Source organism: Hyla sarda, chromosome 6, assembly GCF_029499605.1.
Source record: "Hyla sarda isolate aHylSar1 chromosome 6, aHylSar1.hap1, whole genome shotgun sequence".
In the NCBI taxonomy this organism is placed as follows: Eukaryota; Metazoa; Chordata; class Amphibia; order Anura; family Hylidae; genus Hyla; species Hyla sarda.
The window spans coordinates 246,217,420-246,241,890 of record NC_079194.1 but is presented as its reverse complement, the minus strand read 5'-3'; the positions used below and the strand labels follow the sequence as shown (position 1 = coordinate 246,241,890).

Genomic DNA, 24,471 nt, shown 5'->3' with positions numbered 1-24,471 from the left:
TGACAATGCATGATTGTGTAATGCACGGACCCCACAGCTCATGCACAAGGTATAGTTCAACTTAGATTTTATGTCTGGTTTACATGAATATTCTATTGGTAATGAATGAATTCTACCTGGGTGTAAACATCTGGATTAACTTTAGAGTTACATTCTGCAAACGGTCCTGCAGGATCAGTTAGCATTGAGCACCAATGTTTAGCGTACAGTTCTAGGAAAGAAAATATATTTTGTCACAACTGAGCCAATGTACTGATCTATGGACACATATATGGAAATTAAATCATGAATATATATATAGAAACAGGGTATATATAAGGGTATATATAAGAAAAAAATAGTGGGTTTTCTTTAATCAACTTAAAGTCTTCAGTATTCACAACAAAGTCATCACATGGTAAATAGTAAATAGTACCTTTATACCCCAGTTTCAAATTCTAAATCTAAAAATTCTGCTGTTCACTTTTTGTTTTTGTGTGTGTGTGTGTTTTTTTAATGCAAAAATATGATTAAAGCAATGCTGCCGTCTAGTGGTCAGCTGGAAAATTGCCTTTTCTCCAAAACTTTGTATAAGGCTAGGATTCCACTGTCAGGATTTCACTGTGCAATTTCCTGCGTCTGACGTTTTTTTCTGGCTTGTTTGCATTTCAGAATTTGAGTTGAAATTGCATTTTTGGCCCCTTTGGCATTTTTTTCAAAATGTGTTGGGTACCAAAAAAAAATTAATGAGGATGCAGTAGGGATGGGAAGAAATTTATTTAAGGAAATTTTTATTTTTTATAATGAACTTTTAATTAATTTTTAATAAATTGTGTATGTGTGTTTCATTTTTTTCTCTCTATTTTTTTCTTAAATTTTTTAGGTAGTACTACTACTCCCAGCATGGAACCGATGGTACAGGATCTGTACTAATGGACATATCGCCCCGGGTGCTAATCCTGACACCCGATGTGACAGTCCATAATATAGCAGAGATGCGGAGCGGCTCTATACAGCGCTCGCATCTCTGCACTATACTCCGGCCAGTGATGTGAATGAAACATCACTCATTCATATTTCTGCCCAGATTGGGGATTGGCCGGATGGTGGCATGAATGAACGATGTTCTATTCACATTACTGGCCGGGAGTATAGTGCAGAGATGCGAGCGCTGTATAGAGCCATTCCGCATCTCCACAATAGATAGGAAGATTGCAGCGGGTGTCAGGAGTGACACCCACTGTCATCTGTCCTTAACTGCAGGCACTAATATTCCCAACATGGAGCACACTCTACAGGTTAAGGAAATATCACAGCGAATGTCACTCCTGACACCCGCTGTGATCTTCCTGTATAATGTATAGATGTGGCCGGCTGCTCTTCTATGGTCCCCTGCACTGCCGTAAAGATACACCTATTCATATTTCCCACAGGGAGTTGTGATTGGCTGCAACCATCTATCCAATCTTAGCTCTCTGCGGGAAATATGAATATGTGTATATATACGTCAGTGCAGGGTATCCATAGAAGAGCAGCCGCCGCATCTATACATTATACAGGAGAATAGCAACGGACACGGGGTGATCTGTCAATTTGTACAGGTACTACTACTCCCATTATGGAACAGTGTGTATTCCATGCTGGGAGTAGTAGTACCACCTAAAAAATAAAGAATAAAAAGTGAAAAACACACACACACTAAATTTTTATTATTGTCGGTGACATTTTTAGTGCCCTGCCCGCACACATAAATTGATCCCTGTTTAAAAATTAATAAAAGTGTTTTTTATATATATTTTTTTAAGGGTACCCTACGAAATTTTATTTAAAAAAATGCATCTCCATCACTTTTTTGGATAGCTAAAGTCCAAAAAAAGAATAAAAATCGCCGGCAAAAACGCCAATGTTAAAACCCACATGGCTTATTAATTGGCGTTTTTATACTCTCATAGACTTCTATGGACGAAAAACACCACAATTTCAGGGAAAAAACACCATAGGATTCAACTTGCTGCGATTTTGCAAAATCGCCAAGGAGCTGCAAAACGCCAAAAAAGAGTGAAAAAACACCAAAAGGATAAAACAAAACGCCAAACTGAAAAACACCGAGTGGAAAAAGAATTTTGCGATTTCTCATTGATTTACAGCTATCATCTGGCCGCAGCATTTTTTGGCCGAAAAAACGCCATGCGACAGAATTGGCGTTTTTCTTGGTATTTTACCCAAAAAAAAAAACAAGTGGAATTCCAGCCTAAGTGTATGGTTACATGTGACTGATAAGATGCTGCAGATTTGTTGTGGATTTTGATGGTCTAAAGAAATAGGAGAAAAAATGTTGACTACATTGTTGTATAAGTTACTCTTATACATTTTCATTCTTTTCATTTTATATGTCCTAGTATTGGAATATATATTTATTTATACACACACACACACATATATATGTATATATATATATATGTATATATATATATTTTTTTTATGTGTATATATACCGTATATATATATATATATATATTTTATGTGTGTCTATGTGTGTATATATATATATATATATATATATATATATATATATTACTAAATTACTTTGCCAGCTCCAAAGCTTTACATTCCCGCACTCTAGCTCTCTTGGCCGTGAGTACCTTACCATTTTCAATGCTGAGGGCACAAGGATCCTCAAAGCTGTTTGAAACAATGGGGCAGTCAGCCTGAGTCATCCAAGTGTTGGCAAAAGAAGAGGCTGTTCCTTCAATGACACCACTCAGAACTTTGAAGTCGTCGGCCTGTATGTTGTTAAAGTTTCCACAAAGGCCTGTGAATCAGATATTCAGGGAGAAAATGTTATTTTCTTCTTGCAGCTAAAATTGCTTATGTTAGAGGATAAGACAGTAAGAAATGATCAGCATGAACAAACAAAAACAAACAAACAAAAAAACAAAACAGAACTAAAACTCAAAAGTTTATCCAAAAAGGAAGCAATGGGCTACACATCCAAATGTAAATAATAAAGTAGGTACCTTTGTAAGAATGGTAGAAAGAAGGTCAAACAGTGAAGACTATAGGATGATTCACAGAATATAATTAGAAAATAGATGGGGAGCTGCACACTATAAGTGTATATATAAGTAATGTTCCCATGCATGAACAATTTAAATCTTTTCATTGCCTTTAGGAATTGCATAGAATACTTCACAAATATTTACCACAAAGTTTATTTGCATAAGATGGATCCAAATTAATGTAGAGCTGCATAGTGGGCACCAGCTGGATCTGTAATTGTAACCCAAATGTGGTCTGCACAATGATGAAGAATGAGGAAGGCTTGAAGATGGTAACACTGGCTGCGGATTAAACAAATACAAATTTTTGTTAATATGGTAACCGGATTATACACCATCCATAGTGTGCTGTGATGGAATAGCATACACGGTAGAGGATTCATTACAATGAAAGACATGGACATCAGCAGCACCTACTGGAACTATACGGTACTGTGAAAGCTGTACTTCTGTTTTACTGAAATAAATAGCTATAATTCTTTAAAATGGTAGTGACTGGACCTACAGAATGCTGGATTATTCAACCCAAAGTGCTAATAGAAAAAAAATTAAAATTTGTGCCAAATGAAAAATCTAAAATATCCCTGAAAACGATTGGCTCAGGACGTGTGTTGCAAGAAGTCCAGCCATTGAGAATCTGACTTCTGATGATCATAAGGCCAACTGAAAAATGCCATGCAGAGCCAACAGGAGATTTATAAAAAAAAAAAAATGATATATATATATTGTTCTACTTTCTTTTAGCTATCAATGGGGGTTACAGTGTTTGCCCCCTGCCTGACACTATGATACCTTACATTGAGGAAGATGCCCAACTTACCTGATGAGACTGGCACCTGGGTGTAGAGTGAATTCACATATATACTGCCACAAGGTTTCACAAAGATCAACTGTAACAACAGAATATCAAGGTTAATGCAAAAAATATATACTTAATAACAACCTTGGGGCAGTTCATATAGTTTTTTTGGCATTCATATTATTTGTACCTTCATGGCATGGATCCAGTAGGAGAAGCTCCAAATTGTGTGCAGACAAATCTTGGCCAGGAGAGTGTTTTCTCCTTGATACATCATAACTGGTATCTGTACAAGCCTCACTAAAATACCATGATGATAGTATTGTAACAAATGTCAAAACCCACTCTGGACATTTTGGAATCCGGTCACATCAGTTTGAACTGCCTCGATCATAGGGCAGAGTCAAAAACGCTGAGCAAACGCCTCCTCTGCTATGCGTCAAGCATGAGGAAGAGCAGATGTGACATAACCACTCACAGGAGCGGATACGACGGCAGACGCCGATCGTGATGGTCAGCGAGCCAGTTGATATATATAAAAAAGGTTTTGCCTGGAATACCCCTTTAATTGAGGAGCCCAGGAACCTGCCGTCTAGGCTCCCTGCTAGACGGCAGGTTCCTGGGCTCCTCAATTAAAGGGGTATTCCAGGCAAAACCTTTTTTATATATATCAACTGGCTCCGGATAGTTAAACAGATTGGTAAATTACTTCTATTAAAAAATCTTAATCCTTCCAATAGTTATTAGCTTCTGAAGTTTTCTGTCTAACTGCTCAATGATGATGTCACATCCCGGGAGCTGTGCATGATGGGAGAATATCCCCATAGGAACTGCACAGCTCCCGGGACGTCAATCATCAGAGAGCAGTTAGACAGAAAACATCACCTCAACTTCAGAAACTAATAACTATTGGAAGGATTTAGATTTTTTTTAATAGAAGTAGTTTACAAATCTGTTTAACCATCTGGAGCCAGTTGATATCTAAAAAAAAGTTTTGACCTGGAATATCCGTTTAATGCTGTGTAACAATTGCTTGATCATCTAACAGTGAGTACTGGCATAGCCAGAAATGGTATAGCCGCCAATCCGGGGATGAAGAATAGCCAAATGGCCATTGTTACTTTGTTCTAGGTGAACCTATGGATGATCGGGCAGAGTGGTTTATTTATAGCCTATTAAACCTTTTAAAATAATATTAAGGGTTTTGTATATGGAGGTTTTTCTCTTTTATGTGTAGAATGATGTAATATGTGATCCAACTGCTATGCCCCACTGATGAAGTTGCTATATACTGGGCAATAGAAACGCGTATGGTGCAATAGTTGGTCTCCTACCCTCAATATACTGTTTGTTGCAATATATTTCCACATAACCTTACAAACTCCTTTTGAGCTAAGCACATTTAGTGTGCAGATACTCGAGGTTCAATCGGTTCTATTTGTAGGTTACTCCTACTATAGAAAATATTTTAACACACAATTTTCACATATTTTTAGATGATCTAATAAAAGCTATATTTTAAAGTAAGGCACATATCCTAGCACTTATTCTTTGTAATAGTGATAATAATTTTCCCAGAAGAGTTCCCGCTCCTATTCAATCCAATGACCCATATGAAGTCCCCTAGATTGAAAATGTTTTCAGTCTGAGCCGAAAGTCGGATACGGTCAAAAACAGGAACCAAACAGAGCCACTAGGGGACTCAGTTTGGGTCATTGGGGGAGATTAACAATACATGTGTGTAGGTGGAGTGGAACAGTTGTCCATAGCAACCAATCAGATTGCTTCTTTAATTTTTCAGAGGCCTTTTTAAAAATGAAAGTAGGAATCTTCCTGGCTGCCATGGGCAATGGCACCACTCTTCCTCAACACAGGTTTTGTTAAATATTCCCCACTGAGTTGAATGGTCAGCACAGACACGTCGATGGGCAGTTTTGAGTTTCTCCTGCAGGATTTGTGTCACGGAGACACAAAACATGGTAGGAATCCACTCTAACGTATACGTCACATATCTTGCATATACTGTACATCATATCTACTACACACATGTTAGACTTAGCCTGTGATGGATGTCTAGCAGTGGGATTTATCATCCATAGACTTGTATAGTAGGGGATCCATTTAATTGATATATTGTGAGTTTATCATGGCATATCTGTTAAATAGGGGCCATTAGATGCCATTAAATAGATGCCATTGAATCTATCACCCATAAGATATAATGGCATTTAACAAATATATCATGCCACAGCTGCTAAAAAGCACACAACAAATGTGATGACTGAAGCAAAATACATAAATAAATAAATAAATAAATAAATACAAAAGTGTTAATGTTATTGACTCATTAGAACTACATTAAAATCAATGTTTTGGGCTTTTAAATATCATTCCGTGACTTATTTCTAGTGTTTTTAAACTGTATACTGATTCTTTTTAATGTCATGTTCTTATGGATAAATGTAATATTAAGGGTGTACTGGATTCCAGTTCTGTTTTTTGTTTATTGAACTCCTGTGACAGGCATTGTCCACAGGCTAATATAGTATTAGAATTTTTTGTTAAACCTCCATTTTTGTGTTATATTGATGTATACCGTCCAGTGGCCAATAGAGTGTCCTAAGGAAATGCAAGTCTATATACGTGTTGAGTAATGTACATCAATAGCATTCTTCATATACAGCACAAACATGATGACATTCACTGTGAATTTGAGCTATTATTATAGAGAGCAGCTAAAACTTACATCTTTCCCATCATTTAAGACAAGGGTCACACTCTTCAGGCAGGTCTCCGTGCTTGTCAAACCACATCGGCGGAGTTCTCCCAGCACGCTGAATGTGGTGTTATAACATGTCTAGTGAAAGAGAAATATACAAAGCATTGAAGGCAAAGAAATAGAGAAAATAGACAAGAATTTGGTCACTAACAATAATTCATTGTCTGGAAAAATGTTTTTCCCGAAACATTTGTCGGGTCAAGTGCGCCTTTGGCTTCCCGATACTGGTATACAGTGATCCCTCAACTTACAATGGCCTCAACATACTATAGTTTCAACATACAATGGTCTTTTCTGGACCATTGTAAGTTGAAACCAGACTCAACATACAATGACAATCTGCACTGACTGATGTCTGGTAGCGCCCCCTACAGTACAGAGAGGTATTACATATTCTGTACTTCTCTTTACCTGTATTACTGAAGTGTATGCACTGACTGATGTCTGGTAGCGCCCCCTACAGTACAGAGAGGTATTACATGTTCTGCACTACTCTTTACCTGTATTACTGAAGTGTATGCACTGACTGATGTCTGGTAGCTCCCCTTACAGTACAGAGAGGTACTACATGTTCTGTACTACTCTTTACCTGTATTACTGAAGTGTATGCACTAACTGATGTCTGGTAGCGCCCCCTACAGTACAGAGAGGTACTACATGTTCTGTACTACTCTTTACCTGTATTACTGAAGTGTATGCACTGACTGATGTCTGGTAGCGCCCCCCTACAGTACAGAGAGGTATTACCTGTTCTGTACTACTCTTTACCTGTATTACTGAAGTGTATGCACTAACAGATGTCTGGTAGCGCCCCCTACAGTACAGGGAGGTATTACATGTTCTGTACTCTTTACCTGTACCAGGGTTACCTGCTCCTTTGGACACCAGGTGAGGGCGGCTTCATGTTACTTTTTTAGGAAATTGCGTGTTCTATACAGGACCCTGAAGAAGCTCCTGTCCTCTACATAGACCAGTGTTTCCCAAGCAGGGTGCCCCCAGCTGTTGCAAAACTACAACTCCCAGCTTACCCGGACAGCCTTTGGCTGTTCGGGCATGCTGGGAGTTGTAGTTTTGCAACAGCTGGAGACTCCCTGCTTGGAAAATACTGACATAGACAGTGATTTACAGCTCCCAGCAGATCTTTCTTACTTTTATATGTAAGGACTTGCTTTATCTATCTTAGTTATCTACTTATTATTTTTTTTTATTCTAACTTTTTCCTATTTTTTGGATGACATATTGGGGCTTTAGAACCAATTACCAGGTTTCCATAGAGTTCTGGTCTCAACATACAATGGTTTCAACATACAATGGTTGTCCCGGAACCAATTAATATTGTAACTTGAGGGACCACTGTACATTGTAATGCATTATTATGTTCCCTGTTATGTTATATTCTTGCTCTTACCTATTATGTTGTCAGTAGGGAGTTGTGCAATAGTCTAGATAAGTGTACTGAATACTATCTGTTTGCTCTACAGGATACCTTGGTATACAGTATTTACTGTGTATACATTTTTCCCATACTATTTGTTTGATGCCTCTGGGTGCCTCCTCTGCCAATTGCTGATATCTGTCCAATTTTTATGCCAGTGTGTGAACTTCCATACGTTACATACTCATACACATTCATAGATCACAAGGAAAAACGGTTTTCAATGACAGCAATGCAGTTACTCGAATATAGATGATTTTGTATATACCTTTGACAGGACATAGCTGCAGTCTCCATGGAATGTGTAACGTGTTAGATCAAAGGAGGTGATATGAGATCCTCCCTCAATAGCACAGGATCCTGGACAAGCCTGATCTACACAGCTCCATTTACCAGATGAACAAGTGCTGATGGAAAAGGGGCATCGTTTATACATTGAACTGAAATTTAACACCCTAAAGGTGAATGTCCACCTTTTTTTTTATTATTTCAATTTTAGAGAATTCTGCATTGAGCCCATTTTTTATCTATAATATACAGTAAAAAGATTTGAAAGAAAATCTGGTCATTACCTACAACAACCACTAGAGGGAGAAGTGCAATATATAACAGTATGTTGGAAACTCCCTCTAGTGGTAGCTGCAGGTTGTCAGGAAATTTTGAGGGAAATTTTGAGCTCTGTATTACAAAAGCTAAGCTCTAGCAGCCGAAAAGATAAAAAAAAAAAAAAATTATTCAGCACAATATTTTTTTACTTATTTTACAAAAAAATAAATTCAAGGATGAATAATATTCACTTAAAAAAGAAATAAATATTAATAATAATGATGTTAGTTTCTTGAAAAATAGTTTCTCCAAAACACGAGCGACTGAGGATGCAAAGTTACTAGCTAGGTAAAAATCTGTACATTATTACTAATAATATTATTACAATTTTTTTTTCTTATTTGAGCAATATGCAGTTGCCATTAGTGGACAGGTTGTTACCCAGCTATTTAAGAGACAACCTTGATTCATGGGTGAAAGACAACAGTGGGAATCAAAAATGGGTCTATACTTTAATGAAGATGATGGGACGACATTTACCCAAAGCTGACTTACCAAGTGCCACAGTGGGCTGAGTATCCAGTGCCAGGGGTGTAAACCTGCCCATTGTAAGTACAGGAACATTGCTGTACAGGAACACATCCAGAGTTGTTGATGTCATCAAAAACAGTCCCTTCAACAGAAGATCAAGATTTGATTTGCTTGAGCATTTTAGAATTTCAATGGGGGACATTTATCAAAGCATTTAGTAGTTTTTTTTTTTGCTTAAAATTGTCGCAAAATTGTCACACGTGCATCTACTCTCTTTTTTCTGCGACTTTTTGCTTGTTCAGTGTCCTAAGTAAAAAATAAAAATCTTGCTTACCAAAGCAAAAAGTGATTTTTGACTTGCAGTGGTCAGAGATTTATCAAGTGCGACAGTCGCACAAAAAAGCATCGCATGAAAAAAGCCACTAAATTTACTCCAGCTCAGACATGGAGCAGAAAAAGCCACTACCAAAGCAAAAAAAGAAAAATTGCTTACGTGAAAGAAATTTATCAACAGGATGAAAGCAGTTGATAAATATGTCTCACATAAGCAAAAAAATTGTAAGAAAAAAATAACTAAAAAAAAGGACTACATAAGCAAACATTGATAAATGTCCCCCAATATTCACAGACTAGAAAAAGGTCTTAAAGAATTAGTTGGGACTTTGATGGCCTATTCATAGATTTTTGGGATTCTACTTTCCACACTCCCACCAATCAGTTGTACAAAGAGGCTTAAATTGATGAAACTGTAGTAAGCTTAAATACCAGGCCTAGCCGCTACTAAGAATACAGAGCTGGGCCTAGTGCATTTGTAGCTGGAGCACCCCAAGTCCTTCTGATGCACATAGTTGTCGAGAGTGGGACCCCATATTTGAAATGGGTACTCTCATAAAAAAAAAGTTTTATTAAATAGATCATGTAAAAACAAAAATGTTTCTAATATATTTTATTTAAAAAAAATTATGTTATATGTGATTTTTTTTTTACATTTCAAAACCTGGCCACCAGGTGTCACCCTATATGGCTCAGGATTACTTTCCCCCCCCTGACGTTCAGCACGTTTGGACCAACGCTGGCCGGGCAGCGTGGCACAGCGGGGTCCAGAATATATGTATAATGTATAGGAAACAGGCAGAGAGCGAGCACAGCGCTTGTGCGCGTGCGGCGCACAAAATTTAAATTTCCCTGCCCCCTCCCTCTCCTCATTCATTGCAGTGCGCGAGCTGCAGTCTCAGGAGAGAGAGGAGACGGGCACACGCAGCATACAGGAAGACGGGCGGAAGCGAGCCCCGGCCAGGCTTCAGATGACGTTGCCCACTTCCTGCCCTCACCAGAGAGCTCTGAGCTCCTGCAGAAGTTAAAAAAATGTATTTTTATGGGGATTTGGGGAGAAATAAAGACAGGGATAGATGTAGTTAGTGTCAGGGACAGATGGGGAGGGGGAATAGGGAAATTTAATTTACTGATAGCTACTCTTTAATAGTAAATCCCTTAAAATCAAATGTGAATATACCTGCTGGGCAGAAGCATCCATCTGTACAATGACTGTCACAAACCAATGACCGGTCAGGATTGGTGCAAGTATTAGGGCAGGCACTTCCACATTCCTTGTACTCCATGTTGTAGGAACAGGACAATGCTGTGAGAAAAAATTATAATCAGATTGAATGATATTCATCATGATAAAGCTTAATTCCTCCCAAAAAAACTTTCTCTATCTAAGAATCCCCCTTAACCGAATGCCATTCACTAGTCTATGCCATTATTACTGCCTGTGTTTTGGACTTGTGTATCTTTGGAGTATAGACAAAGACATTTTTTTCAATGGCATATTTCATGAGCTCCAACTATTGTGTTCTTTCTTAGTTGTATTTTTTGTGGCATCACCATTGTTTGAATTTTAGCTCTTTAGCTTGTTGTAAAATAAAAAGTTAACATTATAACAAAATCAATAAGTTAACTTTACTGTACAGATTGTCTGCACTGTACGAAATCATGAATTTATTTATTCCTTATTTAATTTTCACATGCTGCTTTGAAGTACATAGCATCTCAAGGCATTTTAGCATTTTGCCTGTTAGTGTTACAATGCTTAACAGGCAGATTCTCATGGCAAACCTGGGGTCCTCTGTTAGGCTGCCATAGTATTTATTTCCAGTAACCGCATTATGGGCCACTAATGGGCTGAAAGAAGGAGTCCCCTCCCTCTGTCAAAAACCTCTGATCACCAATTACTGCCCAGTCTAAGCATCAAGATTGTCCAGCACATGGAGCTACAATTTGTGTCTGAATGCTGCTGTATCATGATGAGTCCCCTAAATTAAGGGATAAAGGCGTACTCTTGTTTGTAAAACCTATGTGTGTGATAGCAGTGGGTCCAACTGCTGGGAACCTCTGTGATTTCCAATCCAGCCCCCACCTTTCAAGACAAACTGGTCTTGGGAGTGATGGCCGATCACTGACTAAGGTGGGACATTGCGGCAGCCGGTGATTAACGGAGCGGGCCATCACTTTAAGAGCAGTTTGTCTCAGAGGTTGAGGCCAGAGCACTTCAAAGTAAGAGACAGGCCCTGTTCTGACCGCAGGGGTTCCCATTGGTCAAACCCCCCACAATCACACATTTATTGCCTATCCTGTGGATAGGGGATAAGTTCAACAAAACTTCCCTGCCTTATACCTGTTATAATTATTTACTGTGGCCATAAGAGTAGGTTCTTTCAGGAGCTGGGGCTGTTGCATGACATTTTATATCTGTTCTCAATTTTTTATAGCCATAAACAAATACTAATATTCGTAATGCTTCTCCTTTAAATTGACTTTATATCTAGAGCAGTGGTTCTCATCTAGTGGTTTGGAAGTACCTTTGGCTTGTGGCCTCCATTTGTGTGCCTCAATATCAAAACCCAGCACAATTAACCATATTTATTGGTTACACTACAGCATCTACATTGGTTATATTGCAGTATTATTCTAACTTCTGAACTATTAATTTAAATTATACAAATAATATCAGTTTTAAATTATGTCATCACTTATTGTTTCTCTATGCTTAAAATATCTCTTTTTGTCTTTTTTTTTTTAATGGATTGCGGCCCCTGACCCTCACTCAAAGAATACACAATTACGGACCTTTGATTTAGAGAATGCATATGGCACTTACGACAAAGTTGAGAAGTTCTCCAGTTTTCTGGAATTCCACCGGCATGAGTACATTGGCGAGAATACTCAGTAAAGGTGTTGCACAAGCAAAAGCCTATGGCATCTTTTCCACATCTACACAGGTCTTGGACGCAGGCATTGATATACTGAGCTGGATCCACCAAAGTGTTACATTGTGAAAAGGCTCTGCCCGTCAAGACCAACTCACATATTTTATTCTGTTGAAAACAATAGAGATACAATTAGATCATTTTTAACAGGTACAATATAATACTTTTTTTTTCCTGTACAATCTAGTCACTGTGACTCCATATTCCTAAAATGGTCTTTAGTTATTCCTCAGCACTATGTGGAAACGATGAGATGGGTTTTATAGAAGTATAATATTGTCTGGAGATATGTCCCCCCAAAGATCCTTTGCCGGCTTAATTTACATATTCATTGCCTGTGACTCCATGTCCTAGTGACACACATGAGCGCTGCAAAGAGCAGAGTGCCCATGTGACCAGAGAGTCTCAGATAATGAATATGTAAATAAAGCCAGCAGGGCCCCACCTCCAGTGCGCAAGTCTCGGAATATAGAAGAGGATCTTCAGGGGAACTAAAGTACGCATTTTAGTCAGACTCCTGTTTACCCACACTATAACCCAATGTATTGGGTTTAGAGTGGGCTAACAGGCTGACAGTTTTCCTTTAAAGGGGTACTCCGGTGGAAAACTTTTTTTTTTTATCAACTGGTGCCAGAAAGTTAAGCAGATTTGTAAATTACTGTAAATTTAGGGGGCAATTATTATTTTTTTTTTTTTACATAGGGCCACTGAGGTTGTGAACTTTTTTCCCATAAGAAATTAAATGATTACTTGAAAAATGCATTTTGTGTTTACTTGGGTTATCTATGTATAATATTAACATTTGTTTGATCTTAAACATTTCAGTGTGACAAATAAAATATATATAATAAAAAAAACAAGAATGGGGAAATTGATGTTTGTTGTTTAAAAAAAGAAAAAAAGAAAGTTAAAAAAGAAAAAAAGAAAAAAAACTCTCCCTTTTCTCTCCCCTTCTGTCTGTATGTTATGTTGTCAGCCATCTGCTGGTGAGAAGTGAATATCCCACATGTAATATTCACCTTTCTCCAATAGATGGCAGATGATATTACATACAGGCTATCTCAGTGTTTCCTAATCGGTGTGTCTCCAGCTGTTGCAAATGTACAACTTTCAGCAGGCCCGCTCCCAGCTGGGAGATGTAGTTTTGAAAGCTGGAGCCACACCGGTTGGGAAACACTGGTCTATTTAACTTACAATAGCTTTACTTGGGGGGGGGGGGGGAGGGGTCAGGTGGATGATACCAGAAGAATGAGGCGGAGGCACAACAAAGTGGGTTTAACCCCATAATTCCACCTTGTTTATCAGGGATGACACATTCAGTTGTGTTTACTTACAGCGTCTGTGCAGTTGCTCAAAGCAATTTCTGTGACATCTTGGCACATTTCCTTTGGTCCGTTTAGCTTCTGCATATTTCCATACTGATTTGGAGACACTTGTACATCTGTAAAGTAGTTTTGAAACAGTGGAGGAGATTTATCAAAGGATACATGAGTTAACAAAGTGGTTAAAATGTGCAAATATATCAAATTGTTGCACATTCATTCATTCCTTATAACACCTCAACGCTAGTATACACGAACGCCAATATTGTGTCCCTTAAAGGGGTACTCCGCCCCTAGACATCTTATCCCCTATCCAAAGGTGTTCGTTTAGAGCGTCAGGTGCAGCGTCGGAGGCTTGTGACATCACGCCCTCCCCCATAGACTTGCATAGAGCGGGCGTGGCCATGATGTCACAAGCGGGGTGTTGCCGTGACATCAAAAGCCTCCGGCGCTGCACCTGTCGATCTAAACAAACACCAGGTGCAGCAGGGAGACATTGAATAGGGGATAAGATGTCTAGGGGCGGAATACCTTGAGGTTTTTCTTTTTTTGCCTCCTTGGCTTTCAAAGTACAATTTTGAAAACTTTACTTGTATAATTTATTTTAATACTTAGTTATTGCAGTCAACTGTCAAACTTCTTTTTAAAGCCTGCTTATGGCCTTCAGAAGGCCTCCTGCTGCCATGATAAGTGATCGACACCCTATCAATGCATTTCCATGAAGGGAAGTGATAGGACCACACAAGTAAGACTTCTTTCACACTGCCATTGTGCCCCGTCATGAACGGTCATCAAACTCTCTTTTTTTTCTGTTTGACGGCCGTCATTTCAACAGGGCGCAATGGGCAACAGCGGGTCCTGATGGACCCCATTATAGGCAGCGGGGAATCGGGAGAAAAAAATGTTGCAAGCTGTATTTTTTCTCCCGGCCATCACACTACTGTTTTACAATGGTTGTGTGAAAGAGGCCTAATTGGCATGCAACTTCAAACTCCCAAGATGCTGCCATCGCTGACTTTAAGGGGGTTATATGACTGACATTGGTGACCACAGTGCACAGCTGCAAATAACAGCTGGCAGCCACAGGGTATTTTGTGTATAAGGGCTCGTTCACACAGGAGGATTTAATTGCAAATATGCAGCGTGTCTCCTGTTGTGAGTTTAAATAGTGGTAAAAAATCTGCTGTGAACAATGCACCACGGACCCCATTGATTTTAATTGTGATGCAGTGGATTTTCTGCTGTGGAAATTTTGTTGCAGAAAATCTAGCCTAGATACAAACTCTCAGCAGGAAACTTGCTGCGAGTTTGCAATAAAATCCTCCCATGTGAACAAGCCGTAAGAGTACATTCACATGGGAGGATGCTTTACAAGTTTTTAGCTGGTGACAGTTTTCTGGAGCAGAAATTTTTCTCTGTAAATATCCCTCAATGTTTGGTTGACACAATTTATCTAACCTGTTAGCTACTGATTACTTACTATTGGTGATGAACTCATTATAAATTGGAATTCCATTAAAATCTCCACAAAGACCACATGTCTGGTTGGCGAATTTTGGATCCAGTTCCAACTACAAAAAAAAGTTGAATTTAACAAAATCATTTAATAAAATTACATTTTAGGCTGACTGTTTCTCTGGAGAATATAAACATAGAACAGGTTCTGGGACCTTTCTTAAGAATTCCACTGACAGTCTGATAGTGGCATTGTTCAAGAACACCAGAGGCAAAAACAAAATTTATAAGGAGGGGGGTTTCTGAATGTGTAGATGCCTTTGACAAAATAGCAAAGTTCACTTTCTTCCTCTATTATCTCTAACTATATTCACTTTTACCAGGGGTAAATTACATTTCTCTTATACAGAGCTTCAAGCCCTTGCTTCCTTGCACACAAACCAGTTCAATGATATAGAAGGTTTATATTTCTGACTAGCAGAGTAATCGGTATTGCCCGGTCTTCCTACCTAAACCTTGTGGGAGAGGAAAAGCAACAACTACGCTTTCGTCCTCATATGCCCCTCATCTGCACCTGCCTGCCAGACAGTTAAATCATACTTTACAATCACGTTGGCAGATAGTCGTGGGCAATTTCTGCAGGCAGAGAATAACACAATCAGGAAATGTACCGAAAGTCCCATACACTTGAATCACCCCCACATTCGCATAGAGGAGTTGGTTAAGGTTGATTTAACTCCTCTATTTTTAGTGGTCATATAACTAATATGTGTACCAAGTTTTATCAAAATATCTCTAGCCATTTGGAAATTATGTTGGAACATGCATACATACATTACGTTTTATATAAAGGTAGAGATTGAGCTCAACAATAAACATGTATGTGCAGTGAGTTCCCCCCTTAAGCTCACTAAATGTTTTTCTCAGCTGCTCAGGTAGTAGGAATTCCCCTTATGTTTGCCTGGAAAACAAATCTTATCACTGACATCCCTTATCACTGATCTCCTGCACAATCACAGCCAGGGTCCCGCCGCAGCTACCGTGATTGGGATTGAGCTGGTCTAAGCAGCACTAACCCCATTGATGCCGTGATCGGTGCTACAGTTATTGCCTGTGTGTCTCTTTGAGAAGACCAAATACAAGTGTCGGTACTTGTACTCAGTGTACAGAGCCCTGCTTGTCCTCAGTGTACAGAGCCCTGCTTGTCCTCAGTGTACAGAGCCCTGCTTGTCCTCAGTGTACAGAGCCCTGCTTGTCCTCAGTGTACAGAGCCCTGCTTGTCCTCAGTGTACAGAGCCCTGCTTGTCCTCAGTGTACAGAGCCCTGCTTGTCCTCAGTGTACAGAGCCCTGCTTGTCCTCAGTGTACAGAGCCCTGCTTGTCCTGTCCTCACTTCCTGTATTTGGTCTCCTCACAGAGACACACAGGCAATAGCTGCAGGGACTAAAATATACACATTTATTAACCTATGTATATTAAAAATATACATATAAAGTTATTTTATCTACATTATATAAAATGTTTTTGCCAATGACAGGTAGACTTTAAAATCATTGGGCAATGCACGGATAACTTTTATTATAAGCCTATCTGTATCTGTTGTATTAAATTTATTTTTAGAAAATTACCAAGAGAGCATCATCTTCATTCCACATAAACTGGAGACCTAAACGTGCAACAATCTTAATATACATCCCGGACCTGCCGACCTGAACTCCAGAATAGCTGTAGGGAATTTCCACCCTGTACAAGACATAAATTATAAGTTATTAAATGCATAATTTGAAGAATACATCACTAAAGAATATACCTTACCCTTCCCTGACTTATAGGAGTTGTGTGTTTGTATATATATATATATATATATATATATATATATATATATACATTTTAATAAAGATTGTTTGAAAATAAATTTGCATTGTAATATAAAAATAGATTAATTTACCGGTACTTTAATTTACATTTAATTTATTGAATATAAAATAATTGTTTTAATAAAAACAAATTTTTAAATGCCCTTAAGTTTTTTGTTTTCTGTAATTGAAAAACAAAAAAACAGTAATATACAACAATGAATTGACACACACACCATTCCTTGCAGGCATAGCTGCCACACAAAAAAAGAAACATAACAGATTGAAATAAACGGCTCCTTTGTACAATGAGGAAACAATTTGTGTAAAAGATCAACTTAGATCCTTCTTTAAACCCTATATCCTATACAACAGAGTAGAAATAAACTGAATCACAGATTCTTTTTACATAGAAAACACATATGAGATTTTATCTTTAGAGTATGTCAAAGGATCTTAAAAACAGGTTAAACAGGTTTGTAAAACTGTATAATAAAATATGAGTTAAATAACTCACGATTGTCCATTAAATGTTATTGTGCCACTCTGTAATTCTATGTAAACTCCATCGAGCTTTACGGTGATGTGGCTGATAGATGGCAGGTTATTTACAATGGACCGCCTTATCTGAATGTTAAAGTCTTCATAGTTGCTCTTGCAATCTGATGCATACAGATAGTTGCACGTTCCAGGGAAATAGAATATATCATTGTCAAAGGTCTTGAAGTAGTAATTGCCCCAAGTGCTGCAAACTTGTCCATTGTGAGCTGAAACAGCACCTGTTAAAGATACAATAAATAATCTTCATCTGACATTTACTGTATATGGATATACTGCACTGTACAACCATTTTATAATGAATCAACATAGTTTCCTAAAAGTATAATCTAAAGAATCAAAGGTTTGATTAAATTGTATATAAATAAGTGAACAACTGCTTGTTTTTTTCCATTCCAACAATGCTATGATATATTTAAATAGCAAGACTACTATCATCTGCATCACCAATGTGATTCGTCAAGATTCATTGTGACTTAAAATAACACTATGATACCGGTTACAACACCACAATGACACCATGATTGTATTGTGACCGAAACTACATCATATTACTTAAAGCATAGCTCTAGTCACAGTCCGGCAGCAGGATATCTGTTTTAATTTTTACAGAAGTTTTTTGGCCGAAGTCCGTCGAATTCACATCTTGTAACTATAGTCCTCCTGACCTTGAAAAGTTTAAACAGATATCCAGGTGCCAGAACATGACATGAGTTAGACTTTATGCTTTCCTAAGGTCTTTTTTTTTGCTCTATAATCATTGTAATTGTCTTGATTTTAAAGAGTTAGAGATTTTAAAGCAAATTGTGCAAAATAATTTAAGACATAATTTTGAATCACATTTCTACAATAAATAACATGGCGGGCAGGCACCAAAAATTGAAAACATCTTTTTATGTTCTATTGGAATCAATTAGTGTAATAATTGCTCTAATGTAGTCACATCCAGGATATACCTGTCCCTTTGCATTGTGTAAGTACATGTATATTTCTAAATATTAATCTTTGACTCTGTTTAAGTGTTTACATTTCATTGTTTTTTATTACATATTCTTTTCATTGTTTATTGGGTTGTTTCTTGTTTTTTCTTGGTTTCCTTTTTTTGTTTTAACTGCTTTGCCTTTCATCAACAGTACATGTGTTGTTGTATAATGTGCTTTATATTTACTTATCAGTTTGGATTTGGGGACCTTCTATGAATCTTTGAATTTTATGTTTGATTGGAAACCCTAAAATGTATACATAGTGGCAAACAATTACTTTTGTCCTGCTTCTAATCCTCCCATGTGTAATATTATTTTTTGTTTTAGAGAGGACATTATGTTCTCTGTCTTTAAATAATAATAACAAAATGTATTATTATTATTATTATTAATATTATTATTAAAGGGGTAGTCCAGTGGTGAAAAACTTATCCCCTATCCTAAGGATAGGGGATAAGTTTGAGATCGCGGGGGGTCCGACCGCTGGGGCCCCCTGCGATCTCTCTATACGGGGCCCCGGCTCTCTGCCGAGATAGCGGGTGTCGACCCCCGCACGAGGCGGCGGCCGACACGCCCCCTCAATACATCTCTATGGCAGAGCCGGAGATTGCCGAAGGCAGCGCTTCGGCTCTGCCATAGAGTTGTATTGAGGGGGCGTGTCGGCCGCCGCCTCGTGCGGAGGTCGACACGCCCCCTTCCAGCGGGCTGTCGGGGCTCCGTACAGGAGATCGCGGGGGGCCCCAGGGGTCGGACCCCCCGCGATCTGCAACTTATCCCCTATCCTTAGGATAGGGGATAAGTTGCTCACCACTGAATCACCACTGGACTACTCCTTTAATAATAATACCATATAAATATGACAAAAATATGCAAAATCTTAAAAGAAAACAACTGTTTCTCAGAATCTACCCCAATATTTTAGGCTTGTAGAATTCTATACATAATTATTTCCGTTTTCTTACTTAATCGTATATATCCCATATTTACAGTTGTCTTAAAACCTTCACAGTTAGTATAGGGCTTTAGGCTGAGATAGCAATACAATATTTAAATTTCCTAAAAAAAATTCCAGAAATCAAACTTGACATTCTAAAAATTAAATGAAAAAAAAACCTTAACTAAAGAAATTTTTTATCTGAGTTTGATATTGTGCATATAACAAAAACAAAAAACAAAAACACTGTATACCTATTTATTACAAGCCTAAAGTGAACCAGTACCTCAGAGCCTTTAATGATATAGATGATTTTGGTATATTTGTGCTCAGTGGGATGTAAAGGTTAGAATTTGATGCAACATTTTAAAGTATTTGTTACTTAAAATAATTTTGAATATAAGAGTGTTGTCTCAAGAAGAATATTATTTTAATCTACACTTATTCCAGATGCAAACATTTATTAACCCCTTAAGGACTCAGCGTTTTTCCGTTTTTGCATTTTCATTTTTTCCTCATCACCTTCTAAAAATCATAATTCTTTCAATTTTGCACATAAAATTCCATATGATGGCTTATTTTTTGCACCACCAATTTTAATTTGTAATGAGATCAGTCATTTTACCCAAAAATCTACAACGAAACAGAAAAAAATATATAATTGTGCGACACAATTTAAGAAAAAACGCCATTTTGTAAATTTTGGGGGCTTACGTTTCTATTTTTCAGTAAAAATAACACCTTAACTTTATTCTGTAGGTCCAGACGATTAAAATTAAAATGATACCCTATTTATATAGGTTTGATTTTGATGTACTTCTGGAAAAAAATCATAACTACATGAAAGAAAATTTATATGTTTAAAATTGTCATCTTCTGACCCCTATAACTTTTTATTTTACCATGTATGGGGCGGTATGAGGGCTCATTTTTTGCGCCATGATCTGAAGTTTTTAGCGATACTATGTTTGTATTGATCGGACTTTTTGACAGCTTTTTATTCATTTTTTCATGATATAAAAAGTGACCAAAAATACTCTATTCTGGACTTTGGAATTTTTTGTGCGCACGCCATTGACCATGTGGTTTAATTAATGATATATTTTTATAATTCAGAAATTTCTGCACACAGCGATACACCATATGTTTATTTTTATTTTAATTTACACTGGGTTTTTTTTAATGGGAAAAGGGGGGGTGATTCAAACTTTTAGTAGGGAAGGGGTTAAATGATCTTTATTCACTTTTTTTTCACTTTTTTTTTTGAGGTTATAGCCCCCTCTAGTGGCTACAAAACTGCATGCCCTGATCTCTTACATTGTTCAATGGTTTCTAATAGGAAACCATTGATCAATGATTCTGCCGCTTGACTGCTCATGTCTGGATATCAGGCACTGAGCAGTCATTCAGCTATCGGACACCAGGAGGCAAGGTAGGAGACCCTCCTCGTGTCTTACAGCTGTTCGGGATGCCACGATTTTGCAGCTGCGATCCGGGACAGCCCCCTGAGCTAACTGGCAACATTTTAATTTCACTTTAGACGCGGCATTCAACTTTGCTGTGGCCCCGCATTATAGAACGGGAGCGGACTGAGGATGTACAGGTACGCCCTGAGTCCTTAAGGGGAGTACCTGTCACCCAAAAAACTTTACATATACAACTTTCTAATACCATGTGACTAATAAACATGTATCTTTATATATTTTTTACTTTGAAAAACTGACCACTAGTGGTCTCCCTACATGTCCCGGCCTAGTGATTTCAGACTCATGCCAGCCTGGCTGCATGAGTCCGGTCTCGCAGTGCAGCCGGGACACTAAAAAGCACAGTGCAGCTCCCCGCCTTATTAATCAGACAAGCGGGAGCAGCATTGTGCATGGCAGGCAGGACGCAGAGCCTGTCAGCCCCCCCCCCCCCTCCCCGGGATTATAAACACAGCAGCAACAGGATTATGGTGCTGAAAGCACCCCCCCCCCCTCTTACTGGATTACAAGCAGGATCCAGATTAAAAGCAGGCCGCAGAAGATGGGAGGAAGTGAGAAAAAAAAGGTAGAATTAGAGTCAGGAAGAGTCAGGGAAAGATGGGGGGAGGAATTAGGGACAGATGAGTTCATGATAGGTACTCTTCAAGGGGTTAAAGGGGTGGAAAACTATTTTTTTTAATATCAAGTGGCTCCAGGAAGTTAAACAGATTTGTAAGTGACTTCTATTAAAATATCTTAATCTTTCCAGTACTTATTAGCTGCTGTATACTACAGAGGAAGTTAAGTTGTTCTTTTCTGTGTGACCACAGTGATCACTGCTGACACCTTTGTCCATGTCAGGAACTGGCCAGAGTAGGAGCAAATCCCCATAGCAAACCTTTCCTGCTCTGGACGGTTACTGAAATGGACAGAGGTGTCAGCAGAGGGCACTGTGGTCAGACTGAAAAGAACCACTCAACTTCCTCTGTAGTATACAGCAGCTGATAAGTACTGGAAGGATTACAATTTTTTTAATAGAATTGTTTTCCACCAGAGAACCCCTTTAAGCAGACATGTACGCATAGTGCTCTATTACACTGACTGATTTCCACCGAACAGGCTGATATTGTCCTGTGTAATAGGGTGAGCTATCAGCCAACCAACAAGCAATTGCTTGTTCTTCTGCTAATCGTATTGTTTTCCCCTTCTTAAAAATCCTGATTCGTCAGCTGACATCTTCTTGTGTACTAGAGAATGTGTGGGTGATGAATAATGGAAGCAAACGGCTGAACAAAAGATCCAATGATTGTTCATGTGTCCCTCCTAGCACAATAGTCAGGCCTATTAATAGAATCAACGCTTATTTACAGAATATGTCAGGGCATTTAATATAGCCCATAGTCTCGCTTTTCTATATTTTCTTAGTGTTTGCCTCAGAAGTTGCAGCATCTTCTCTGCTTGGCAGAGGAGATGGCAAGCAAGCACATTTGCAATCTTTTCCTCTGCCCAGCAGGATGATGCTGCAGCAGATCAAACCAGAGATTCTCTATAAACCCAGTGGAGAAGAGAAAAAAACAATTCTATGCATTTGTGTCAGGCTCAGTACATTGAATGAGGTTAACACAGTGAAGATATTAATAAAAATAAAAAAAACAGGTTGAGCTATATTAACATTATTACTATGAAAACTTGTGAAATTCCTATGGAATTTTTATTATTATTATTATTATTATTTATAATTATTATTTACAGATATCCAGAAAATTCAGCGGATGATTAAAGAATTGATTTTCAATAACTTTTTTTCAAAAAATGTATTGTCCAAAATAAACAGTTTTTTCAGGATCAATCGATCTCCGAAAATGCATTTATGTTGGACAATAAATTTTTGCTGTACATTTTATCACATTCCATGTTTGGGGTTCAATTTGGTGCAATTAGGAGATATAATTTTGGTTTTTATTTGCCATTATTATGTTTACATCCATTTTTGCATGGAAGTTGCAAGGTGTCGAACCCTCTTCCTCCCCCCGTAGTTGAATTGATAAATTTTTATCGGTGTTGTGGCTTCTCCACAACCCTTCCATATGAGCACCCTGTTGCTATATGACTGATCTAGATTTATGACTGCTTTTACAGTATTACCCCATGGGGGTGCTCTGTATTTTCACTATATTACACTTATTTGGAATATAAGAAATAAAAAGAATGTCTTCTGAATTGTCAAGACCATTTTGTTTGCTTTATATATGTTGCTTCTTTCTTTAGTTGTATATTTAGTAAAACAAATTTTAACATATTTAATTAGGCATTGTGCACTTACTTCTTATAATCGGAGTTGGAGTTCCAATGAAAGTCAGTTGGGAGTCTACAGAAAGTAGAAGACATTACTTAGAATTATAAACTAACAAAGACTAGTATCCCACATATGATATAATTTAATAGAAATCTAAGAAAGAAATCAGAAAATAAAAATCCATTGATCTGAAATCTTCTAAATTTAAAATATTCAATGATGATGTTTTGTATACGTATAGTAAGGATATGGTCCAATTTTTATCTAGAAGATCCTTTAAGATTTCTCATATTTTTGGTACCAAAAATAGTGCCATCTGAAGAGCTATTCTTGCCATAAACAAAATATTGGAACTCTTATCTTGTTCCCTTATCTAAAAAATCTGGAAAATGAATCTGGCATAGCTGTCATGGCCCTATTATAACTGATCAGGATGAACATTATGATTTTTATTACTGATCAATATATATAAAAAATAGATGTATAGGCTAATGTTAATCAAGTGCTGCAGAAAAACATTATCCTTATGAGACATATCAGCTTGCTATTTGCTTGTAACTAAGATGAAGACCTTGGGACAATGCCCAAAGATGCAAGGTAAAGAAGATTTACAATATCCAAAAAAAAGAAGTTGGAAAGAACATCTAAGAAATATATGCAGACATCTGTAATTTTCTGTTATAAAACTTACTCATTATACAGACACACATACTTAAATGACCAATCACAAAATAACACGATGATTTTGATGTGATAACTAACTTCCCCTGTTTGTCAACTGTAAAAAAACAATGTATTTCCGTAAAATAAACAGAATTCCATAGGACAGCTCCTGAGCCAGTGTGAGATAATCTTCTGCTGAGAAGGAGATTTATACCAACTCTTTGTCTGGTGTTTATTTCTTGTGTGGACACTCAGCAGATACTAATTTGGACAGCGGCAGTCACACACACTTCAAGGCCTCACCAGCAGCCAACCCTTAACATAAGCAGAAGCCTTAACAGTTTATTGGATACATTTTGGAAAAAAATTTGGGAGAAAATAAGGTGACTTTCTAGAATTTGTAAATAGTTTTTATTTCCAAAAGAGAATCAACCCAAAATTGAGAATAAGAATTAGTTACAACTTATGAATAGTGGACTGTTAGAGTACAATGTCAATAAGCTATAATTTGTTATCTTTATTGTAAACACTTTGTTTTGTCAGCA

General features: G+C 37.7%; 1 protein-coding gene across 1 annotated transcript in view; it reads right to left on the bottom strand.

The window, feature by feature from the left end:
- The window catches only part of LOC130277494 (uncharacterized), a 103,658-nt gene that overhangs the window by 64,169 nt on the left and 15,018 nt on the right, over positions 1-24,471 (bottom strand). The window contains exons 3-16 of the mRNA XM_056528169.1: positions 23,291-23,335; positions 17,547-17,808; positions 16,802-16,916; positions 15,200-15,290; positions 13,732-13,838; positions 12,289-12,505; positions 10,642-10,767; positions 9,153-9,270; positions 8,320-8,458; positions 6,584-6,694; positions 3,859-3,928; positions 3,183-3,320; positions 2,627-2,791; positions 117-211 (exon numbers count right to left, since the gene is read on the bottom strand). Coding sequence (XP_056384144.1) covers positions 117-211; positions 2,627-2,791; positions 3,183-3,320; positions 3,859-3,928; positions 6,584-6,694; positions 8,320-8,458; positions 9,153-9,270; positions 10,642-10,767; positions 12,289-12,505; positions 13,732-13,838; positions 15,200-15,290; positions 16,802-16,916; positions 17,547-17,808; positions 23,291-23,335 — 1,799 coding nt within the window. The remainder of the gene's footprint in view (positions 1-116; positions 212-2,626; positions 2,792-3,182; positions 3,321-3,858; positions 3,929-6,583; positions 6,695-8,319; positions 8,459-9,152; positions 9,271-10,641; positions 10,768-12,288; positions 12,506-13,731; positions 13,839-15,199; positions 15,291-16,801; positions 16,917-17,546; positions 17,809-23,290; positions 23,336-24,471) is intronic.